This window comes from Carassius gibelio, chromosome B23, assembly GCF_023724105.1.
Source record: "Carassius gibelio isolate Cgi1373 ecotype wild population from Czech Republic chromosome B23, carGib1.2-hapl.c, whole genome shotgun sequence".
NCBI classification, from domain to species: Eukaryota; Metazoa; Chordata; class Actinopteri; order Cypriniformes; family Cyprinidae; genus Carassius; species Carassius gibelio.
In genome coordinates this window covers 8,719,870-8,741,605 of record NC_068418.1, presented here as the reverse complement: position 1 = coordinate 8,741,605, position 21,736 = coordinate 8,719,870, and the positions used below count along the sequence as shown (strand labels likewise).

Below are 21,736 nucleotides of genomic sequence, written 5' to 3'. Positions count from 1 at the left end.
GCTTCGGGGAGTTTTTTATTTTTTTAAAGAAGTTTCCCAATGGAGACCTCAACAAGACGCACACCGGTTTCACACATACTCCGTCTCCGTCTGCAGTGCGTATGCAGTCTGTGTGCGTTTCGTATGTGGTGCAGAAGCAAGACGGACTCATACTCATTGTGCTTTCACACAGGACGCGTTTGCAGTCCGCTACTCGGTACGTAAACGATCGCTGCACTGCTGTAGACACAGCGCTCCTGGAAAAATATGCAACGCATGCGCACTGCTGACGGAGTATGTGTGAAACAGGTGTAAGGTTGTTTGCATCTTGTGCAATGTGGAATTCGTTTACAGCTTTCTCAAACAGTTTGTGATGCATTTTGGAGATGAGGAGATGAGCCCCTGGTCTAATACACCACCTGTTTTGAGAAACCCCTTCTCAAAAACTTAACAGTTACTTTTAGTCATTATTTTATTTGGGAAACGCGCATATTCTGAATGTTTTTGGCAGAATTCAAATGAGCCATTTGAATCTAGATTAATTCCAAGATTTCAGTGAGATTAATATAGATTTAAAAAATGTATCCATGCCTACCACTAATACACACACACACACACACACACACATACTAAACTTTAATTAAACTTTTGAACTGTGGTAAATAATTAATTTAATGTTTTATTTATTTATTTTTCCCCTCAGTAAACTCTTAATCTGCTCTTTATTGGTAGTAAGCAAGGATGTTGTTGTAGTTATGCTTAGGTATTTAGTGTTGAGGGTAATTCATTACAAGTAATGTGAGTTGCGTAATCAGATTTCTTTCTTTTTTTCAAGTAACTAGTAAAGTAATGCATTAGTTTAAAATTGTAAATATCGGAGTTACTTTTTCAAAGTAATTCCAGTTGTTTTCCCATTTATTCACTGACAGCTCTCTCATGTTGAGAGGAGTGTGTGCAGAGGCACAAGGAATTCCTTCAGCTGGAGGCTTATTCATTTCACACAGGGCATTTGTAGACCCCTCCACAGTTGCCAAAAATATAGCTTTTGGGTTTTTTTGTTATTAAAAACAAATAAATGTGGTTTTATTAACAAAGTTCGGGAGAAGCACGATCAGATAATCATCCAATTTGGTACAGGTGCATCTCGTTTAGCTAATCATCTTATAGCACGCACGCGTATATATATCCAGTCTTCCTACCTCCTGTCCCACGACAGTTTTTCGGCAACCCTCCTCCACCCCAACTCCTCACTTCTAATCTATTTATCCCAAATTGGGATAGGGGGAGTTATTTGGGTTCGGGCTATGCTCCGGGCCCGGACCCCTCCCCCAGGACAGCACGCCAAAATATGCCTACTATTTGCCTTCAGATTAGATGTAAGGGTGAACTCGTGAAATAACAATAACACCTATAACTATTAACAACTCACATCACCACATATCATTGACTGCTAATGACATTATGCTTCATCTTTCAAACTTAATTACCTCTCTACCAGAGGTCTTGCATTTGTTAAAATCCTTAAGCACTATGTCTGGTTATAAAATACATTTGGATAAGTCATCCTTAATGGCCCTTTATAGCATTACTATAGCAGTATCTCTATAGTGGCCTTGTCTTTGCAAATTCATGCACCTTACTTGGTATTACACTATATATATAATATCATGTCCTCAGTGCAAAGTAATCAACTTCAACAAGAAATATAAACCATGAAATTATAAAAAAGGGAGGGGTTGGCCATGATACCCTGTACTGTGCTGATTAACACATTTGAGTTTTTACATGAGTGTGTGTCATTGTTATTGAGTGTTGGGTAGAAATCTGGGGGGTTTTGCTGGTCACCTCCCTCCCTTTTTTATCCTGTTGTATTGTACTTATTGTTTTTGTATGTTCCTTGTGAAGACTTGTGATGTTTGAGACCTTGTCTTATTAATCGTATGCAAATAAAGTTTTTTTTTTTTTTTCTGTTTATCTTTATGCTCACCCTGCCTTTGGCAACACACCTGTGTCCCTTGCTTAGGGCTGTTATGTCCCGGTGTTTTCTGGGTGGCGTAGTCGTCTGTAGGAATCTCTTCTCTTATTGGTTACTTTCACGACCACCTGACTGCTCTCCTGCGCTAGAGAGGGAGAGCGATATAGAAATTTTGCTCTATATATATATATATATATATATATATATATATATATGTATGTGTGTGTATATGATACTATTCAGAACCCCCAGATCACTGGTAGAGAACTCAAGCTTGGAGGTAAGAAAAATAAAAAAAACACCCACTTAGCTGAGTGTGGAAATATTAAAATATTTAATGCTATTAATGCAGCACTTTTTTTTTTTCAGAATAAAAACACACACAAAAAATGACATTACTGTTCCTTCTAGTGATGGATTTTGTGTTTGTTTGTTAATCTAGTTAATCCTAATTGTTTATAACATCTTCATTTTTAATCAAATAAAAATAAAATATCATTTATTTTTGTCCTCTCTAATTTGTAATTATTTCTCCAGCCATCTGAACAGATAATTGTTTTGCCACCATGATTGATTGTGATAAGGAACCACATAGTTATTTGTGTGTCCCTCCCCCAAAGGAAACCTGGATTATTATTTATTTTATTTTTATATTATATAGTTTTGAAACAATATTATATAGGTGCAGTTCCATACATTACAGATTGAAAACCATGTAGGACAATGACAGAAAGCTTGTCCACCATTAGAACCTGTTAACACTGGTGTTCCTGTTAGACAAGTCATAACATAATTTGAAATAATTTGACAGCAATGTTAAATGCTTGCCATAGTTTAGTCTTATTTTGTGAGCTGAGGAGTACTAACAGCATATATATGTTTTTGAGCAAAATATTTTATTATTTACCAACCTATTGGCAAATATGGGCACACAAATTCCCTGTTCTTAATAATCAAGACATATATTCATCAATAATTGTTTTGTTATTGTTTTGAAAAAAAATAAATAAATAATTAAGATGGCATAAGGGACATACACTATCCAAGAAAAGCTCATTATTGTTTAACATTTACATTATTAACATGTTGTGGTAAGTATTTATACTCTAACAGGATGGAATATTTTTGTGGCCAGTGTCTGAACAATCTATCCCTAATTATTATTTTTCATTCCCTGAGCTTGACCAATATGTATTCCTAATAGTTAAACAAGTCACCGTTTCGAAGGACCGCACCAGGGATGATGTTTCTGAGTGGCCATGTTTTCAGCATCAGAGGAGGGGGCGTCAGTGAGCAAACCCACCGCAGGGTCATGAGGTAGTGCTGTTCCTTTAACATCTCACCACAGCACATAGCCCCACCCAGAGCTCCTGTGCTGAAGTCTGACACAGAAACCTTCTCATTCCCACAGTCTGCTGGACTCTGACTGCACATCCACACACAGAGAAGATCACTTCAGGTAAGAAGCTCTTCACACTGTCAGATTTTGTCCCCTGCACACTTTCGCCTTCACTTGCGTAATGGCTCTGCAAGCTTGTGTGCAGCTCATAAGGCTGAAACTGTTTCTGAAGTTTTGTTTTCTTGGAATTCTTTCCTCCTCATCAGACCTTCTCGGTTTTATTCAGCTGGCTACATTCGTGTCATTCATAGAGAAGCAACAAGTTAAATTCTTCCCTTCCACAGTTCCAAACTACTACTAACTTTTCTGATCTAGAATCAGGAAAGTGACTTGCCTGGTCTTGTTTTCTAGTAGAATAACTGGACTCAATCAGACCAAAACGCATTTAGTCTGAAAAGGAGTCTTTGGAACAGTTTGACCAAGATTTTCAGTCCAGTCTTATTCTACACTGTTAAAAATAAAGGTTCATTGAAAAGGGATTTTCATAGTGATGATATAGAACAGGGGTTTCAAACTCTTTAGATTCAACCCTAATTAAAAACACCTGATCCAGCTAATCAAGTCATTCGGGCTGATCTGAAAACTACATGCTATGTGTGTTTGCGGGGCTGCAGCCCTCCAGGAACGGAGTCTGACACCCCTGTCATTGAAGAACTATATTGGAACCTTTACCCTTTTTTAATTTGTTAAACATTTTTTGGTAGCACATTTTAATAAGAACCATTCTTTTTTTTTTTTTTTCTTTATTGGCATCATGTTACAATTTATGCCAATAAAGAACCTTTATTTTTTATGTGCGCACAGTAGTTTGGTTACTGTTTGTTTGCAGCATGGTGGATTTGTAGGCATGAATAAACCTCAAGATTTCATCACAGGAAGTGTGAAGTTGATTTTAGTAGATGTTTGCGACAGAATAAGGGAAATGGCCAAGAGAGAGGAGGCTTGTGTACTATATGCAGAACGTTATCAGCATGTGTGGCTGTGTGCCGAGTCGTGCCATTTCCTCACATCCTTGACAACCCAACATGTTTGGAGTCAGGGGCCTTGAGTTAGTGTTTAGACTGGAGACAGCACAACTATGCAGGAATGTCTCAATTACAACCAACCATTCCTTTTATGGACAATCAATTAGACATTTCCCAGCAATTACAGCATATTAGACTGCATGATTCCCTGTCAGATGTATACCCTTCTCAAAAAGAAGTACAGTATACTTCATTTAGTTTATTAAGTATACTTAAGTTCAAGTATATTTTCAATTATACTTTTATATATCAAGTATACAAATATGAGTGCACTAGCATACTTGTGTTTTATCTCAATACTCCTTGGGACTAAATTGGCCCACTTTCTAGTATATATTTTAAAGGGTACAACATACACGGTTTCACCTAATCTCAGGTTAATCTTGAGTACCTATAGAGTAGTACTGAATCCTCCATATATCCAAAAAGTCGTTAGTTTTATCAGAAAAGCAAACGATGTGCAAATCCATCTTTGATTTGGGCCTTGTTTTATAAAACATTCGTCACTCAGATGACCAGAACACACACATGCACTTGATACACTCCGTTGCTGCCCCGGAAAAACAAACTGCATCCACTGTTCATGTAACGCTGGGTTCTTGGGGAAGCTGAATTCAGTAAACTCTCCCTCAGATCCAAAAATGCACTTATTTGGAGGCATTCTCGAACAAATCCTGTGCAGCGCTGCCGATGATTTTGAAGCGTGTTGATGTGCGCGGTCTCGCTCTCCTCTGGTCAATGTGTGTGCGCGGGCACACTTTTCCGAGAGAAGTGCTCATATAAGGAGTTCCTTCAATGTCTACGTCATTAGATCCACGATTTAAAAAAAAAAAAACAGCGGAAAACTTGTACCAACCCGGAAGTAAGATTTTCGGCACAGAAATTCTCAGTCATTCTTCTAAATTATTTTTTTTAAACTTTGGCCATGTTTAGCATGAGAATCCATCTCTTTAACACTGTGAACAACTCTGAATACACAAAACACCATTGTACCAAAATGTACAAACTGAAAATGAAGTGGATTTGCGCATCTTCTCTATTAAAAACGGCTCTGTGTAGTAACAGCTGCTCTATGTGAAATCACACACCTGATGGAATTAACGCTGATGAGAGAACCGGCTTTACTGACGAGATGCGCATTAACGATCAGCCGGTCGTGATCGGAGCACCCCTAACTAAAAGTGAATTTATAGTAGCTGTCCATACAAGCCATGGACTAAAAAAGGAAATTTTGAGTTTATATTTAAATATTCTTTTTTCATTTCCGAGATTACATCTGTTTATTCCGTTAAGAAAAAGTTTGTCTGTTTAAACATCTGCATGAGTAAACGTAAATGTGGGTAAGTTTTATAAATAAACATTTTGAACAAAAAGCTTATATATATATATATATATATATATATATATATATATATATATATATATATATATATATATATATATATATATATATATATATATATATATATATATATATTATTATTTATTTTTTTTTTTTTTTTTTTCTGAGAAGTACATAAAGCATATTTCTGAGAAGTGAATAAAAGTAGACTGAAAGTAGACTTTCCTTTTTTTTTTTTTTTTTAAAAAAGAGGTATACTAATAGCACACTTGAATAAACTTCTTTTTCGTAAGGGTAGGCATAAATCAAAATGTACAACCCTGAAACCGCTGGGTCAAAAAACTAAAACCAGAGCAACATTGTTTTGTTTTGCTTTGGGTTGCAGTCTAAATGCAGGTTATGTTCAAGACTTCTATCATTCATTTATTTAAGGTCAGATCAGATTAATTCCCACTGACCGGAGATGTTGGTCTAGTGAAGCGGGAAGCACATTTAGAAAAGGGAACTCATAAACTTGCCAAGCAGTGAAGTTCAAGTTGTACTCTGGAATCACAACAAATATGTGCTTTCGAAAGTCCAAATGTGTTTCTACATCAGACCCGCTTCGTTTCAGATTTCAGACATGCATTCTTGAATAATCTCAATGCCTTTTTTGGCATTACATTTCTCTTGTGGTACGTCATCACTTTTAGTTGAAGTTCTCTTGTTTTCCTCTGCTAACTAAAGTATATGTATTTGCATATAGTAAAGAACTTCAGGTCTTTCTATTGACTACACTTACACAGTTTAAACTGTTAACATTTACTATACACGTTTTCTGGATTTGAATGTTTCTCATTTTTATTGTGGGAATCAATAGGATGTCCCCAAAAATGAATGAATGAGGGATTGGAAGGTGATTTCAGGTCACGTCTCTCTCTCTCTCTGTGTGTGTGTGTGTGTGTGTGTGTGTGTGTGTGTGTGTGTGTAACAGGATGCCTCTTGGGGGTGGAAACAAATGTGGCTGCTGCCAGAAAACGGTGTATTTTGCAGAGGAAGTGCAGTGTGACGGCCGGAGCTTCCACAGATCCTGCTTCCTGTGCAGTAAGTCCTGTTCATTTTCCTGTGCTGTCTAGAGCCATGAGTCCGTAGTTCAGCTGGTTTAACAAAGTTTACCAAGAACAGACTCTTTCTGATGAATAACGATTAGTATTTAATTTATCAGTTAACAATGATTCATCTGTTGCACAACTACAGCCAAAACAGCTGAAGTGAAAAAATGTGTCCCAGAATGCTTTACAAATGTATTAACAATGCTTTCGAGTGTGTGAAATTAGGCTAGATTCTTGTCATTAAGACATAAGACATAAAACTGCATCTTGATACCACAGACCCTCCTGTCGGATACATTTACAAGTTTGAATAAAGCAGTAGCATCTAGATCATTTATTACCTTCCAATTCATTGTTGCTTTTTTCTAACATTTATAAAGAATGACATCTGCTATCATTAAGAAAAACTACTTTTAATTATGGATGATGTTAATAAATGAATAGTATATGAATTGGGTCACAGTCATAGTTCAGGTGGAAACATCAGTTTTTGTCTAGATTGTTCTCTGGCGCTCTCTTCTGGTTGTCTCTAGAAATCAGTTATGAAATATAATATCACCTTGCTTTGGGCCCTCAAAAACTCTGCATTCCAGACAGACTGTCTGCAAAAATAAAAAAAATCAAAGCACCTTTAATGAAAAATGAAGCACAGAACCCTGCCAAGATGTTCCTCTAGACAGACGAGACTTTATGATCACAAAATGCAAAACACTAGCACACAAGATTTCATTGATATAGCAATAGTGCTTCTAATATTAGACTATGAAAAATATACTCTCTCATCTAAATAATGTACATTTTTCAAACCATTATATATTATCTGTATTGCTATGTTTAGCAGGTTACTGTCATTATTATGTTTTTGAAATCTTGAAGCTGAGGGTGACTGCAGAACACATTTATCTATGTAGCTTGTCGTATTCACTCATCCTTCTCATTTCAGTGGTGTGCAGGAAAAATCTAGACAGCACTACTGTAGCCGTCCATGAGAATGAGATCTACTGCAAAGCCTGTTACGGCAAAAAATATGGGCCCAAAGGCTACGGCTACGGCGCTGGCGCAGGAACTCTGAGCATGGACAAAGGAGAGTCACTGGGAATTAAACATGTGGAGTAAGAATACACTTACTTTCAATTTTGATTCTTAAATATTGCTTCAGATCTCATTATTTTAGCATCTAGACTCACAACATTAGACTTTGGCTGTCAGCATAATGTATACTTCATAGCCTATTCTGGCCCAAACCCATGCATTCACATGGAAAGGACACATTTGATCAAGATACCGTATAAAGCAACCAATTACAGTTGCTATTTTATGGAACAGAGCAGCATGAACATTAATCAAACTACTTATTTTGTGTTTCACAGCAGAAAGAATGTCAAATGGATTTGGAGCAAATTGTAAAGATTTAAGGATACATTTGGAAGGAAACATTCCTTTAAAGAGTTGCTGCTGTAAATCTAGCAAACTGTGGCTAATCTGGTGACTATTCAGCATCTGAATCTGGTTTGGTGTGTCTTCTGATTGCAGGCCTCAAGAACACCGCCCAACCAATAACCCCAACACATCCAAGATGGCTCAGAAGTTTGGCGGCTCTGATGTTTGTCCACGGTGTGGCAAGGCCGTCTACGCAGCTGAAAAAGTCATAGGGGGAGGAAATGTAAGCCAAAAGCAGAAGTGACAGGAGGAAATGCTGTGATGCACCAAAATGAACTAAGCCATCAGTTATGGTCCTGTAAGCTCTTGACATGGTCTTCATTAAGCAACTGTGCTCTTCTTCTGTGCAGGCATGGCACAGGGCTTGTTTCCGATGTGCAAAGTGCGGCAAGGGGCTGGAATCTACAACTTTAGCTGACAAGGATGGAGAAATCTACTGCAAAGGCAGAGTATCCAATGTTATCTTCTCTTTTCTGATTCATGCCAAGCAACCAACTAGAAAGTGTTTGAAATGGTAAAGCAGCTAAGGCTGGGTCAACAATACTGATTAGAGTCAAGCTTCATTTCCACGAACCAATATCGCATCCAAAATCCCAAGATTGATCTTTAAGTCTCTGCTTTAAAATGCTGTCCAATTTATCTTGCATGGTTAAAAATTGTAACGGATTTAATGTAAACTGTTACTGTTCCTGTGGTTCTGTACTGGGAATTTGTCACCTTCTATTGGTGGCATGTTAAAACCACTAAATCCTAATGAAATGTGATCCAAGACACTACTGGAGAGGGTTACCAGGTCTGAGAAAAAAAACAGCCCAAAGGCCAATCAAAAAGTCCCAACTACCTATTCCAAATATCAAAACTCAATTTATGCATTATGGCAAATTCTTAAACTGCGAGCAAAAAATTACAAGCAGTCCAATTACACAGGAAAACTATGAACCTGGCAACCCTGCTTCTGGAAACCGTTAGTTAATGGTTTTAATTGTTAACAGTTCATGGTTCAGCAGAAAGTATTTTAACCACAAAAGGTGTCATATATTTAATATATGTTAAATTAATAATATGGCTTGTAACGTTATAGTTACCTCAGGAAAGCCATGCAATTTCCATAACTCAACAATTAACTCTAGAGAGGAGTATTTTGCTAGATATGTGCACTATTTTACATACTCAATATATGTTTAATTTGAAAAGCCACCATTTAAATGTTTATATTTCAACAACGATTTTGAGTCCTATAGAAAAAGTGGCATGTACTGTACCTGATATATATCCGAAACAGAGTGAATCAACTCAAATAAAGAGCTTAGGGATTGTGAAATATTTATCAAAACAACAATGCCCTAGAAACCACATAAATCATTGTGGCGAGATCTGCAACTGTGCAACACCACCACTCAAATCTTCTGCATAATTTGTTTAAAAAAAAGTCCATTGTCATAGTGCCATATTAACTTAATTTTCTGCTCTACACAGGTTGCTATGCCAAAAACTTTGGACCAAAGGGCTTTGGCTATGGTCAAGGCGCTGGAGCGCTATCACACACTCAATAGATCAGCATGACACAATTTACCCAACATTCCACCATTCTGTAGAAGCACCTAAACACTTCCTGCTCACGTACATGTGCATGTCAGTGTTCCTCCAATAAGGAAACCAGAGTCCGGATGCCATGGTCTAAGTCTTACATGCGACACATTCCACAAGACGTCATGTCATTGTCTTAAACCCAAAAACATCTCTTCTTAACTCTTGAACCCTGCCAAATGCTTAGAAGAACGTCAAGTATGTAAACTAACATGGGATTAATACTTAATCTGCTCACCTAAAATGATCACTTGAGTTTGCACAGGTTTAGTGGAACCTGAGCTGTGCTGTTACGTCAGTATTCCTCTGCTTAGATGTACCGTCTGTTCTTAAATGGATCTGTATACCAGTTTACTAGTTTAGCACATGCTTGTGTGAGCTTTTATCACTGTAAAGAATGTTTTCTTCAGCATGACTGAGTCACAAGTACTCCCTGGCTTAAGATGCACTACATTTATTTCATTATCAATGTAAAAATATCCCACATACGCATTCTGCATGTACTGTACTTCAAGAAGATGTTATAGAAGTAAATGTTCAAATATGCACAACTTTGGTGTTGGTTTTTTTTTTTTTGTCCATTAAACTAAATAGTTGGTGAATGTAATTGTTTGAGAGATTTTATGCATGTAAAATAAATGTACCTTGCAAGTAAGTAGAGTTTGTTTCAGTATATATTTCTAGCATTATTTTTGATGTCACACCTACAGGCCACATCCCGTTCTGTAGCTTTTACTAGAAAAGGATGATGTACTCTAACCATAAAAGGTTTGTGGTCTCCTCTGCTCACCAAGTCTGCATTTATGTGATGCGCAGCTGAATTTTCATCATCATTACTCCAGTCTTTAGTGTCACATGATCCTTTAGAAATCATTCTAATATTTTAAGAAACATTTCTTATTATCAGTTTTTAAACCGATTGTATTTTGTAAAAATTGTGCTACTTTTTCAGTACTCTTTTATGAATAGAACCTTAAAATTTCAAAAGGACAGCACTTCGTATAGATATTTATTTTGTAACATTATAAATGTCTTTAGATCAGTTTAATGCATCTTTGCTAAATAGATGTATACATACCATTTATCAAATTTTCTGTGTTATTTTACCAAACAATCATCATTCAATCAACTGGTCAACATAATTATTCATATGAAACTCTCATTGTCTTATTCAACATGCATCAACGTGCACGAGCTACAGTAGGATCAAATAATTTTGGTTGCTTCAAATACTTTGGATTCTGAGTGGATTGAGTCCTGAGCGCTGTTTGAGCTGTTTCCGGACACTAGGCAATGGTGTGTAAGATCATAAAGATCTAAACAATATAAAAAGTTGCCTAAAAGTGCTTAATGAGTATGGTGAAAACATTCCCTGATTTGTGTCACACTTCTTGCACAAGTTACCACCTGTGACATTTAACAACGTGGATGTTTCGAGCCTGCTGTGTAAAATGGAGTGCCTGCACAGTGAGGTGAACGTGCTATGGCATGCAGTGAAACTACAGGCGGATATCGGGGAAGATCTACGTGCTGCTACTATGATCATTGATAAAAGAGTGTCCAATGTGGATAGGCGATTAGAAATAAATCGTAAAGGAGGGCATGGTCTGGATTCACTGTGTGAGCTTAAAGATGCCTGTGAGGGAGAAACGGCAGGTGCCCCAACTGTGGAATGTGATGTGGTCCTGGAGGTGTCTGCTAGTGGAGCGGGATCTTCGGCTGCTGAGGAGTCTACTTCCATGACATCAGAGGAGCAACAGAGCACTGGGGAGATAGGTTGGCTTAGGGGTGGATCTCTGTGAGATGGATGGGTTTAGGGGAGGAGTTCTAGAAAATGTGTGGGTTTAGGGGTGGAGCTCTGGGAGATGGGTGGTTTAGGGGTGGAGTTCTGGGAGATGGGTGGTTTAGGGATGGAGCTCTGGGAGATGGTGGATTTAGGGGTGGAGTTCTAGAAAATGTGTGGCTTTAGGGATGGAGCTCTGGGAGATGGTGGATTTAGGGGTGGAGTTCTAGAAAATGTGTGGGTTTAGGGATGGAGCTCTGTGAGATGGGTGGTTTAGGGGTGGAGTTCTAGAAAATGTGTGGGTTTCCAGGTGGAGTGCTAGAAAATGTGTGGGTTTCCAGGTGGAGTTCTAGAAAATGTTTGGGTTTAGAGATGGAGCTCTGTGAGATGGGTGGTTTAGGGGTGGAGCTCTGGGGAGATTCGTGGGTTTAGGGGTGGAGTTCTAAAAAATGTGTGGGTTTAGGGATGGAGATCTGGGAGATGGATGGGTTTAGGGGTGGAGTTCTAGAAAATGTGTGGGTTTATGGATGGAGCTCTGGGAGATGGATGGGTTTAGGGGTGGAGTTCTAGAAAATGTGTGGGTTTAGGGGTGGAGTTCTGTGAGATGGGTGGTTTAGGGGTGGAGCTCTGGGGAGATTAGTGGGTTTAGGGGTGGAGTTCTAAAAAATGTGTGGGTTTAGGGATGGAGATCTGGGAGATGGATGGGTTTAGGGGTGGAGTTCTAGAAAATGTGTGGGTTTATGGATCGAGCCCTGGGAGATGGGTGGTTTCGGGGTGGAGCTCTGGGGAGATTAGTGGGTTTAGGGGTGGAGTTCTAGAAAATGTGTGGGTTTAGGGATGGAGCTCTGTGAGATGGGTGGGTTTAGGGGTGGAGTTCTAGAAAATGTGCGGGTTTAGGGATGGAGCTCTGTGAGATGGGTGGTTTCGGGGTGGAGCTCTCGGGAGATTAGTGGGTTTGGGGGTAGAGTTCTAGAAAATGTGTGGGTTTATGGGTGGAGCTCTGGGAGATGGGTGGATTTAGGGGTGGATTTCTAGAAAATGTGTGGGTTTATGGATGGAGCTCTGGGAGATGGGTGGTTTAGGGGTGGAGCTCTGGGGATATTAGTGGGTTTAGGGGTGGAGTTTTAGAAAATGTGGGTTTAGGGATGGAGCTTTGGGAGATGGGTGGGTTTAGGGGTGGAGTCCTAGAAAATGTATGGGTTTAGGGATGTAGCTCTGGGGAGATGGGTGGGGTTAGGGGTGGAATTCTAGAGGATGGTTGTTTAGGGGTGGAGCTCTGGGAGATGGGTGGGGTTAGGGGTGGAGCTGTGGGGAGATGGGTAGGTTTAGGGGTGGAGCTCTGGAAGATGGGTGGATTTATGGGTGGAGTTCTGGGAGATGGAGTGGGTTTAAGGGTGGAAGCATATGCTTTGTTTTCTAAGCACATGCTGCATTTCCTTGTTGATAATAATTTAAAGTTATCTAGTAAACTGTTGTTAACTATGGACAGTTATACTTATATAAGTGCAGTCTGGCACACAGCTTCATGGCTTGATCGTTGAATTAGTACAGCTGAGGCTCATGATACTATATAGTCAATGACAATTTTATATTGTGATTATTCATCTGATCATGTACCATTCTTAATGCTTGTTATTTCTGAAAGTCTGCCCAAGATGAATTATGAGTGTAAGAGTGCTGCTTTGGTAAAATTAGACTGATCTAAACATACGGATGAAGATATTAAAACATATTATGGAAAAACGGACACACTGCTGAATACGGTGATGCAATCATGTGTACAGATGTGATTTGTAATGACATTTCCCATGGTACAGCCTATTGTGATATGTATGATGATCTTGGGAGATCAGTGTATGATGCTAGTAGACCATATCTTACTTGCCCTGACAAGAAATATCAAGCCAGGGTGGGAAAAGTATGTATCAGCATAAAATAAGCAAAGGAACCATTTAAGGCATGGGATATAGCTGGTAGGCCCAGATAATGAGCAATTTACTTTGTTATAATGTGAATGCTTTCTGGAAGGACGCAAGATCAATAAACAGGAGCAATGTGACATTACCATGCTATATTGAGGGTGTTTCAGGAGCTTGTGGTGACAACATTATTCTACTCTGTTTAGTTGTGTAAAGAGTGAGCCATGTTGAGTGGAAGTAGTCTCTAGTGTGGACACAGTGAGTATTATAACAAATGAGGTTCATCAAGCAATAATTTAACTTAAAGATAGGAAAACTGGTGTTTTAGAACAAATTATTGCTTAACACCTATTATTTGTGTGGTTCTTCTCGCAGTTTGCCTGACTGGTTTTATGATACATGGGCTGCTGCCAGAGTCTGTATTTAATAACCGTGTGGCCTGTTATTAAGGATAAGGCTGGGAAGTGAAGCAGTTTGGATAACTATAGACCAATTGCTTTAGCGAGTGTTGTGTCAACGTTTTTTGGAAAGAAACATATTAGATTGATTAGATGTTTATCTTGATACCACAGACAATCAGTTTGGTTTTAAGGCTCACCATAGTACAGTTTTTTGTATATATGCTCTGAATGAAGTGGTAGAACTGTATAAAAGACAAAATTCCACAGCTGTAATAGCCTTTATTGATGCTTCTAAAGCTTTCGATAGAGTTAATCATCAAAAGTTATTCAGTAAACAAAGGGGCGTACCTAATAAGATATTAAGAATTTTTACATATTGGTACACTTATCAAAGTTTGCAGATAAAGTGGGTTAACTGTGTCTCAGATACATTTAGAGTAAGTAATGAAGCGCGGCAAGGAGGTAGGTAAGCGGTAAGGGACTGTAGGACTTGAAGCTGTCACGACCGGTGATACAAGGATACACGGTGAGAGATCCAATTGCAGGTAAGTCTTTATTTAAGGGGTAATCCAGAGAGAATAAACAGTCCAAGCAGGGGTCGATACCAGACAAAACCAAACCAAACATAAACAAACAAGGACACAGGGCAAGAGCACGACAAGATGACGGACATGAATTAACAAGGACTCGGTGACACATACTAAGACAGACCAGGTTAAATACACAAGGAGAGACAAACGCTAATGGGAATTAGACCGAGTGTGATGATTAGTAACTGGTGACAGCTGGATGCAATGATTTAGGCAGGGACGTGAGGAATGTGATTAATAAAGTGACAGACACCATGGGGAAGGAGGACACCTAGTGGATTCCCAGGGAATACAACCCAGTGACAGAAGCATGTTTGGTAATACAACAGTCAATCATTGATATGTATACTGATGATTTACTTGTTTTTTCCCCAAGTAGTATTGGGTTTCGACAGTTGCTTAATATATGTTCTTATTATGGGATTAGATATGATGTGCAATACAATACAAAAAAAAAGAGATTTGAATTTCCCAGATTTGTACTTATCAGGGCAAGTTTTAAATGTATGTACTACAGTAAAACATTTAGGTAATATCATTAATAATGAAATGAGTTTATGATGATATGTATAGGCGACGTCGTAAGTTATATGCTCCAGCAAATATGTTGGTGAGAGTGTTCAGATAAGGTAAAGATAAACCTTTTTAGAGCATATTGTACTTTTTATGCTGCACCTTTGTGGGTTAAGTTTGAGACAGAGAGCCTATGTAAGCTTCAGTTTGCGTACAATGACTGTATGAGGATCCTGCTGAAAAAAAAAAAAACAAGATGGAGCAAGCGATTTATTCTGTAAGGTAAGACTACAATCATTCCCTGCTTTGATGATAAATTTGATGTATACGTTTATTTGTCTGCTAATAACATAATGTTGCTGTCAAATCCTAGGCTTACTGAAGTGTGATATCAGTCCTCAATAAGGAAGAATTGGTATTACTATCTTTTTTAATGTGTATTGTTTTGGTTTGTAATGTGTGTTTCTTGTTAATGGACCTTGAGTCTGTAAATAAAGTAAACCAACCAAAAAATTTAAGTGAGCATAAATAATATATCTACAATCCTTTCACATCATCTCAATCACATGCTAAGTTCATGACCAAATCGTTTTACAATTTTATAAATGCACTACATGAGTCACTCTCTTATTGAGTTTCACTGTGACTGAAAGATGAACAGTCCGACACTTACAGTCAGGCCGGTTCCTTTTGGGAAGTTTCTGAGAGGCATTTAAAAAGTCATGAACATTTCATTGATCAAGAACATTACATGCTAGTTACAATGCATCTTACAATTTATAATGAATAAAAAATAAAAACCATCGCATTTAAATATTTATACTTGTCAGCCAAAAGAGTTTTATGTTACACTTTATGGTATTTTGTGCATTTAATGCATTATTGGTGTCGTGTGTTATCCTGAAGGTGTTGTGTAGGTTATACTCAGCTCTTTGTAAATCCAACCATTGTTCCTGGATATGCCAATTTCAATTAATATTATTTTTCATTATATTTGTTTATTATCACATTCAAAATAGCTCAATCAGCATAAACTATACTTACCCTTTGGCCATCCATTCTATTTTGTCATTTGAAGAAATGTATCATTACATCACTTGCTCACCAATGGATGTTCTGCAGTGAATGGGTGCCATCAGAATGAGAGTCCAAATAATTGATAAAAACCAGTTCATCAATTAAGATCTTGTGAAAGTGTTTGCAGTAAACAAGTCAACCACTTGCTTCTGATATTTGGCACTTAATTTGTATTATTATTATTATTTTTAAAGGTACGATGGATTCTGCCAGTTAAAAAGCAGGCTTGTGTATTTATGACATCAATTACTACATTTTTTTTTTTTTTCAGAAATTGAAGTAACTTTAAATGTTATTGTGTTTGTACTTTTCATAGCCTATTTTTAGCTTTCTACACCAAAGATAGATAGCTTCCAGACTAGTAGGTTATTTTACAGAGCTGTCAACACTGATCCGACAGCCTGCAATCAGTTGACGAACATATTTGGGAAGGCACATTGTTTAAGTGAGGTATGACATGGCACAAAAACACAAGCCACAAATCTCCACCAGCCAAAGACTGTGTCCATTCAATGATTTGGTAAGGTTTTTTTGGTATAGCTTAAAAATTGCAAGTGCATTGAAAGTTAATGGGAGAATTTATTAAACAGGAAAAAAAAAGTTTGAAGTAGTGTGTTTATTTTAAGAGTAATTATTCACACTAACATGTATTGTTTTCTTTGTTTGTATTTATTTATTAAGATTTCATTAAATTATGATTTTTTTCCCCAGAACCCATATTTTTTAAATGTTCTGAAATTACATGTTTTGAAATCTAGTTTTTAGTAGAAATGTAGGAATTACATTTTTTGTTGTTGTTGTTGAATGGAGACTATAAAAAAAATGATCATTGGATTTTACAAAAAAATCTTGTTTAATTGTTGTGTTGTACTGGGATTGAAGGTTATATAAAAATATTAATAGGATCCTCTGGTTCTAAATTATGACATCAATTATGTAATAAAAAAAAAAAAAGCGTTTTGACTGGGGGACTAATAATAATAACAGCAGTCAGACGTTAAGTGTCCCGTCAAAGTAATTCAGTGGATTAAAAGAAAGTCCTTTCACGAAAAAAATAATAATAATCTGTGACAAAAGGATGACATGAATGGACGCACAAGCTAATGTTTATCAGTCAGCAGCAGCAGCATTCCAGAGAGCAGTTAAAGTAGGACTAATCCCCGTGACGTCACGCCGGGTGGGGGGGAAAGAGCCTCCAGAAACAAGAGAAGAGTCGCTTTCAGAGGAGCAAGTACCAACATGCCCAGATTACGGGACTTCCAAGAAGATTGTAACAATATATAAAAGTCGGAAATTGATCTTTAGCCACAGAGGAGCCTGGCGGCGATGCAGCGACGATGCGTTTGAATCAGGAACGGGTTCTTTAGAGGGCTCACTTTCAGCAGAAACATTTAAAGAAACGAAATAAATGAAGGCGTTGTATACTGTAGTGGGCGCACAGCGGTTACGCGCGTTCGCGTGCAACGTTCGGTTTTTAACGCTGCGCGAAAGCAACAGCGAACGCTTCGCCGATTCTAATTAACCATTGCTTTTGGTTTCACACCAACCTTCATTCAGAATGAACCAGTGTAAAGTCATGAAGGACGGCTATCTGGAGAAGAGGAGTAATGGACTTCTGCAGCTGTGGAAGAAGAAGCGCTGCGTCCTGACGGAGGACGGGCTCCGGCTGTACGACTGTAAAGGAGAGAGCGGTAAAGAGATGCGCTTCGAGCAGATGACCACGCTGGACTGTGTGGAGTATAAGCGGGGTCTGGTGTACTTCACCATCGTGATGAACGGCGGGAAGGAGATTGACTTCAGGTGCCAGCAGGAGGGAACGGCGTGGAACGCGGAGATCGCGCTCGCGCTCGTGCGCTTCAAAAACCGCGTCGCCGTTCAGACCGGCAGGAACAGACATCTGTCACATCTGGGCAGCTGCGGCGAGGGAGACGTCGAGCTCTGAGGGTAAAGACAGCTGATTTTGATGTTATTCTGGAAGGGCTGCTTGTGTGCTCGTTCACGCGTTCTCAGGAACCAATTATCCTGAATAACATCTGCTGTTGATTTACTGGCTCGAGATCTGTGAAAGACACACGGAAATCCATGACTAAATATTCCTTTATAGTCTTACGAGGCTTTGCTAAAGGTTTTGCACGGAATAGCTGACCGATTCCAAAAAAAGATAAGAATTTTCGATTGGAATTTTTATGTTAATTTGGAATCTATTCTAAGGTATCATATTGGGAATTTCGCTTAAAACTCCAACATATCATAAAACAAAAAGTTTTACAGAAATAGTTTAAAGCTCTTCCCCAATAAGTAAACTTCTCACATGGAACATCAAATTGAATTAAAAAATATTTACAAATAATAATTAAAACACCAATAACTCACAAAAGGATTGTCCTGCTATTAATTCAATTCAAAAGGGTTTTCCAAAGTACACACTATTAATAAATGTATATACAATTCTGTTGGATTTTTCGAGTTATTTAATATAATGTTTTATTTAAGTTATTATTTGATCCCATAGAGTCCTTTGGTTCCAGATTTTATTAGCAAATCCAGAATTAATGTTGTACCCATTTTTTAAGTATTTAAAAGGCATTCATGCTTGATCAGCTCTCATGCATAAAGCAAAAGCAATTAGATAATGCTGAATGAAACATGGAATTAAACCAGATATTAGTTTTCTTCGCTGTAAAAATAATTTGCAATCATGCATTACAAATCGACACAATTTGGATAGCCAGTATTGGATTTTATGCCTTTTACAGTCGTGCATGGAAAAATATGAATAAAGAAAATGTATTTAATTGGATGCATCTGTACTTCCTTTCACATCTCATGAGTACTGAAGTGCTCCACTAATGCAGTATAACTGTTGTATCCCCCAGATTTCTCACTCTAGACACAGAATGGGATCCAAAAGAGAGAGAGACTGCGGACAATAAAGTGAAGGCAGGAACCCAATGTTAAGAAAACACCGGATGAAAAATGCTGAGAACTTTAAAACTCACTTCTTCTTTTTTTTTTTGTGCTTCCAACATTTTTCAAAGTGACACCTTTTGGCCTGCTCACAGACACAGTGGATGGATTTGTACATGTGGGTGTCAGGCCATAGATGTTTTATACACAGTGGAGTTTTTCCATGCACTTTTACTCGAGGTCAGCAGCAATAGAGACCCAATGGATTGCTCTCCACCATAATTCAGTGCTAAGTTCACTCCTCACAACTCCAGTGTTGGATTTTGGCATGGACTTTTCACTTTTAGAGACACATTCACCTCATGCTAAATGGAGGACTTACGCTCAGTATTATAAGTTAAAGCTTGATGCTGCTTTAGGAGACATTAACCATAGATGAAGTATGACTCACAGCTGCACTGTTTAACATTTCATAAGTATTTGAACAGTGGATCTGAATTCATTCTTGACAAGGTTTTCATCTGCACACAAAGCACGGCAGGAAAACCAGACGGCTGTTCCCTGGAATGTATCCCGACTGGACGGAAAACTTGATGGATGTGTTTTTATTTTCTTTTCCACTGGGCAGTGCTGTTATTACTACAATTTTCTCCATATTCTGCCGAGCGGTTGCCAAAGTTAGAAAATAAACGTCCGCGTTATGATGGTAAAAAAAAAGATTATAGAGGAAATGCACAAAGCTCATTATGTCATTAGTTACACACTGTCCAAATAAAAAGAATGATTTTGTGGCTTTGTAAGGCATATCGGTGTGAATCTCTCTTAATTAGTTTCTCGAGACAACAGCAGGATTTTGAATGCTAATTAGAAGCAGTGTTTTAGCTCGACTCTCAATCTCAAGTGTCTCTGCGGCACATGCCCGGACAATGGCCATCAAAGAAGTTGTCAAACAGGGCTTTTTCGTGAGGATGAATATGTTTTACTATTGTGCACTGCTGCATTAATAATAACTGAGGCTTGACGGGAAGTGTAGTATTAATCTGAAACATGCCATAACTGGTTTATCTTCACCTTAATACGTTTCAAAATTAATTGAGAGACTATGAAAGATCTGTTTTAAGTCGATGAAATCCTCACATGTAGTTCAGATCTGATTATAAAGAGCAGGGGGGAAAAAAACAATGTTAAATGCAAACTATAATATACAGTTAACTAATTACTCGGAATGGTTATATTAGTTCAGTCTGAAGCATAAAAAAGCACTGATAAATCACTACACATAAAGTAGATACTTTCTATCAGCATTGAGCATCAGTTCCAGTTTGACTAAAATAAAAAGAGTCCATAATGTTTATGTGTTGTTCCAGCTGTTACAGTGTTATTATGGTGACCGTGAGACACATTACAGTTAAAAAGACATGATATGAACAAAGCATGTTTCATATTGAAGATAGCACCAGATATTATCAACAAATATAGAGATTTTGAGAATGACAGATACAATGAATATGTAATTATGTTTAAATATGCTTTTTTATATTTATGTTTAAAGGTGCTGTATGTAGGATTGACACCGAGTGGTTGAACTATGTATTGTCCAAATTCAAAATATAGTAAAGGGTTTTTTTTCACCTGGTCCCTCCTCCTCAGACTTGACGCACACGCTGGTTGCCAGATTGACCACACAAGCATGAACAAAACCACTTGACAATGAATGAAATAAAATATGCTGTGTTTTCCACCAACTTGCAACCCAGAGTGCCGAAATACAATTGGGTAAATTAGCAGTGGGCGGGTTTCACAAACCAAAACAGAGACCGACATTCCAGCCCAGGACACACACTTTGACTGTAGCTAGCATTGTTTTTCAGATAAACAAGTATGCTAACTTAACATGTTTCTTAAATATCTGCAGACATGTTACGGTATGTTTAGGCATTAGCAGAGTCAGAAACGTACATACAGCTCCTTTAAGCTTCAAATTATATATTTTATTTTAAAAATGCAGTTTATATTTATATACATTTCGCAATTAATGCTTATATTCAGCAAACATTAAATGAAGAGCCAGTTAATACATTTGAATAATTCTAAAAGATTTTAAATAAATGCTGATCTTTCAAAATTCACATTTATCAGAGAAGCCTGACAAATTTCACTGTTTCCAAAAAAATAAATAATAATAATGAAATCACACAACTGTTTTCAATATTGAATCAGCATATTAGAAATATATATAGATATACACACACACACACACACACACACACGCCTCATATACATATGCGACAAGCCAATCATGTCAGTCTCAGAGTACCATATCATTTATTTAAGCCACTAAATAAACTTCATTCTGTAAAATAAGTATAATGAACGAGGCAAAGGACATTTTGAACGCCTCCATTATGTTTTATAACACCCCCAAAAAAACAAACACAGGCATGGGCATCAGTGTCTGTAACTCTGTCCGTATGACTCTGCTGCGATTATGACTTTGCCATCCGTTCCAAATGAACCAGTGCACTCCAGCGAGGGACCTTCCACTAACATCCCCTGCTGAGTGTGTAGGCAGCACTGAACAAGCCACTGCCATATTCCACTCTCTCCAGTATAGCTTCGGTCTCATCTCCAGGCCGTTCGGTGCCCTGGGCTGTGCCTGCGGCCCTGCAATAATAGAAAGATTGTGTGTGTGGAAAACCCCAGAGCCG

General features: G+C 38.0%; 2 protein-coding genes across 3 annotated transcripts; both read left to right on the top strand.

Annotated features, from left to right (window-relative positions):
* The first annotated feature begins 3,253 nt into the window (after positions 1–3,253).
* On the top strand, positions 3,254–10,493 carry csrp1a (cysteine and glycine-rich protein 1a). 2 transcript variants are annotated; one of them, XM_052595198.1, is made up of 6 exons: positions 3,254–3,413; positions 6,694–6,803; positions 7,755–7,923; positions 8,345–8,474; positions 8,602–8,695; positions 9,728–10,493. In XM_052595198.1, exons 2-6 carry the CDS (start codon positions 6,695–6,697, stop codon positions 9,802–9,804), a joined length of 579 nt encoding a protein of 192 aa, XP_052451158.1. In that variant the 5' UTR covers positions 3,254–3,413; position 6,694; the 3' UTR covers positions 9,805–10,493. The 2 variants fall into 2 exon arrangements, with proteins under 2 accessions (XP_052451158.1, XP_052451157.1); XM_052595197.1 differs by lacking the exon at positions 3,254–3,413 and adding an exon at positions 5,551–5,718.
* Positions 10,494–17,302: 6,809 nt separating this feature from the next.
* On the top strand, positions 17,303–19,828 carry phlda3 (pleckstrin homology-like domain, family A, member 3). The gene is made up of 2 exons (XM_052593219.1): positions 17,303–18,065; positions 18,998–19,828. Exon 1 carries the CDS (start codon positions 17,680–17,682, stop codon positions 18,061–18,063), a length of 384 nt encoding a protein of 127 aa, XP_052449179.1. The 5' UTR covers positions 17,303–17,679; the 3' UTR covers positions 18,064–18,065; positions 18,998–19,828.
* Positions 19,829–21,736: the final 1,908 nt, after the last annotated feature.

What these genes read in the sequence shown, in the direction of transcription:
- csrp1a (XM_052595197.1), top strand. Translation starts at nt 5,699, where the DNA reads ATGAGTAAACGTAAATGTGG. An exon ending in CAGATCCTGCTTCCTGTGCA is followed by an intron (nt 6,804 to 7,754) that starts GTAAGTCCTGTT and finishes TTCTCATTTCAG; the next exon opens with TGGTGTGCAGGAAAAATCTA. An exon ending in AAGTCATAGGGGGAGGAAAT is followed by an intron (nt 8,475 to 8,601) that starts GTAAGCCAAAAG and finishes TCTTCTGTGCAG; the next exon opens with GCATGGCACAGGGCTTGTTT.
- phlda3 (XM_052593219.1), top strand. Translation starts at nt 17,680, where the DNA reads ATGAACCAGTGTAAAGTCATGAAGGACGGCTATCTGGAGAAGAGGAGT.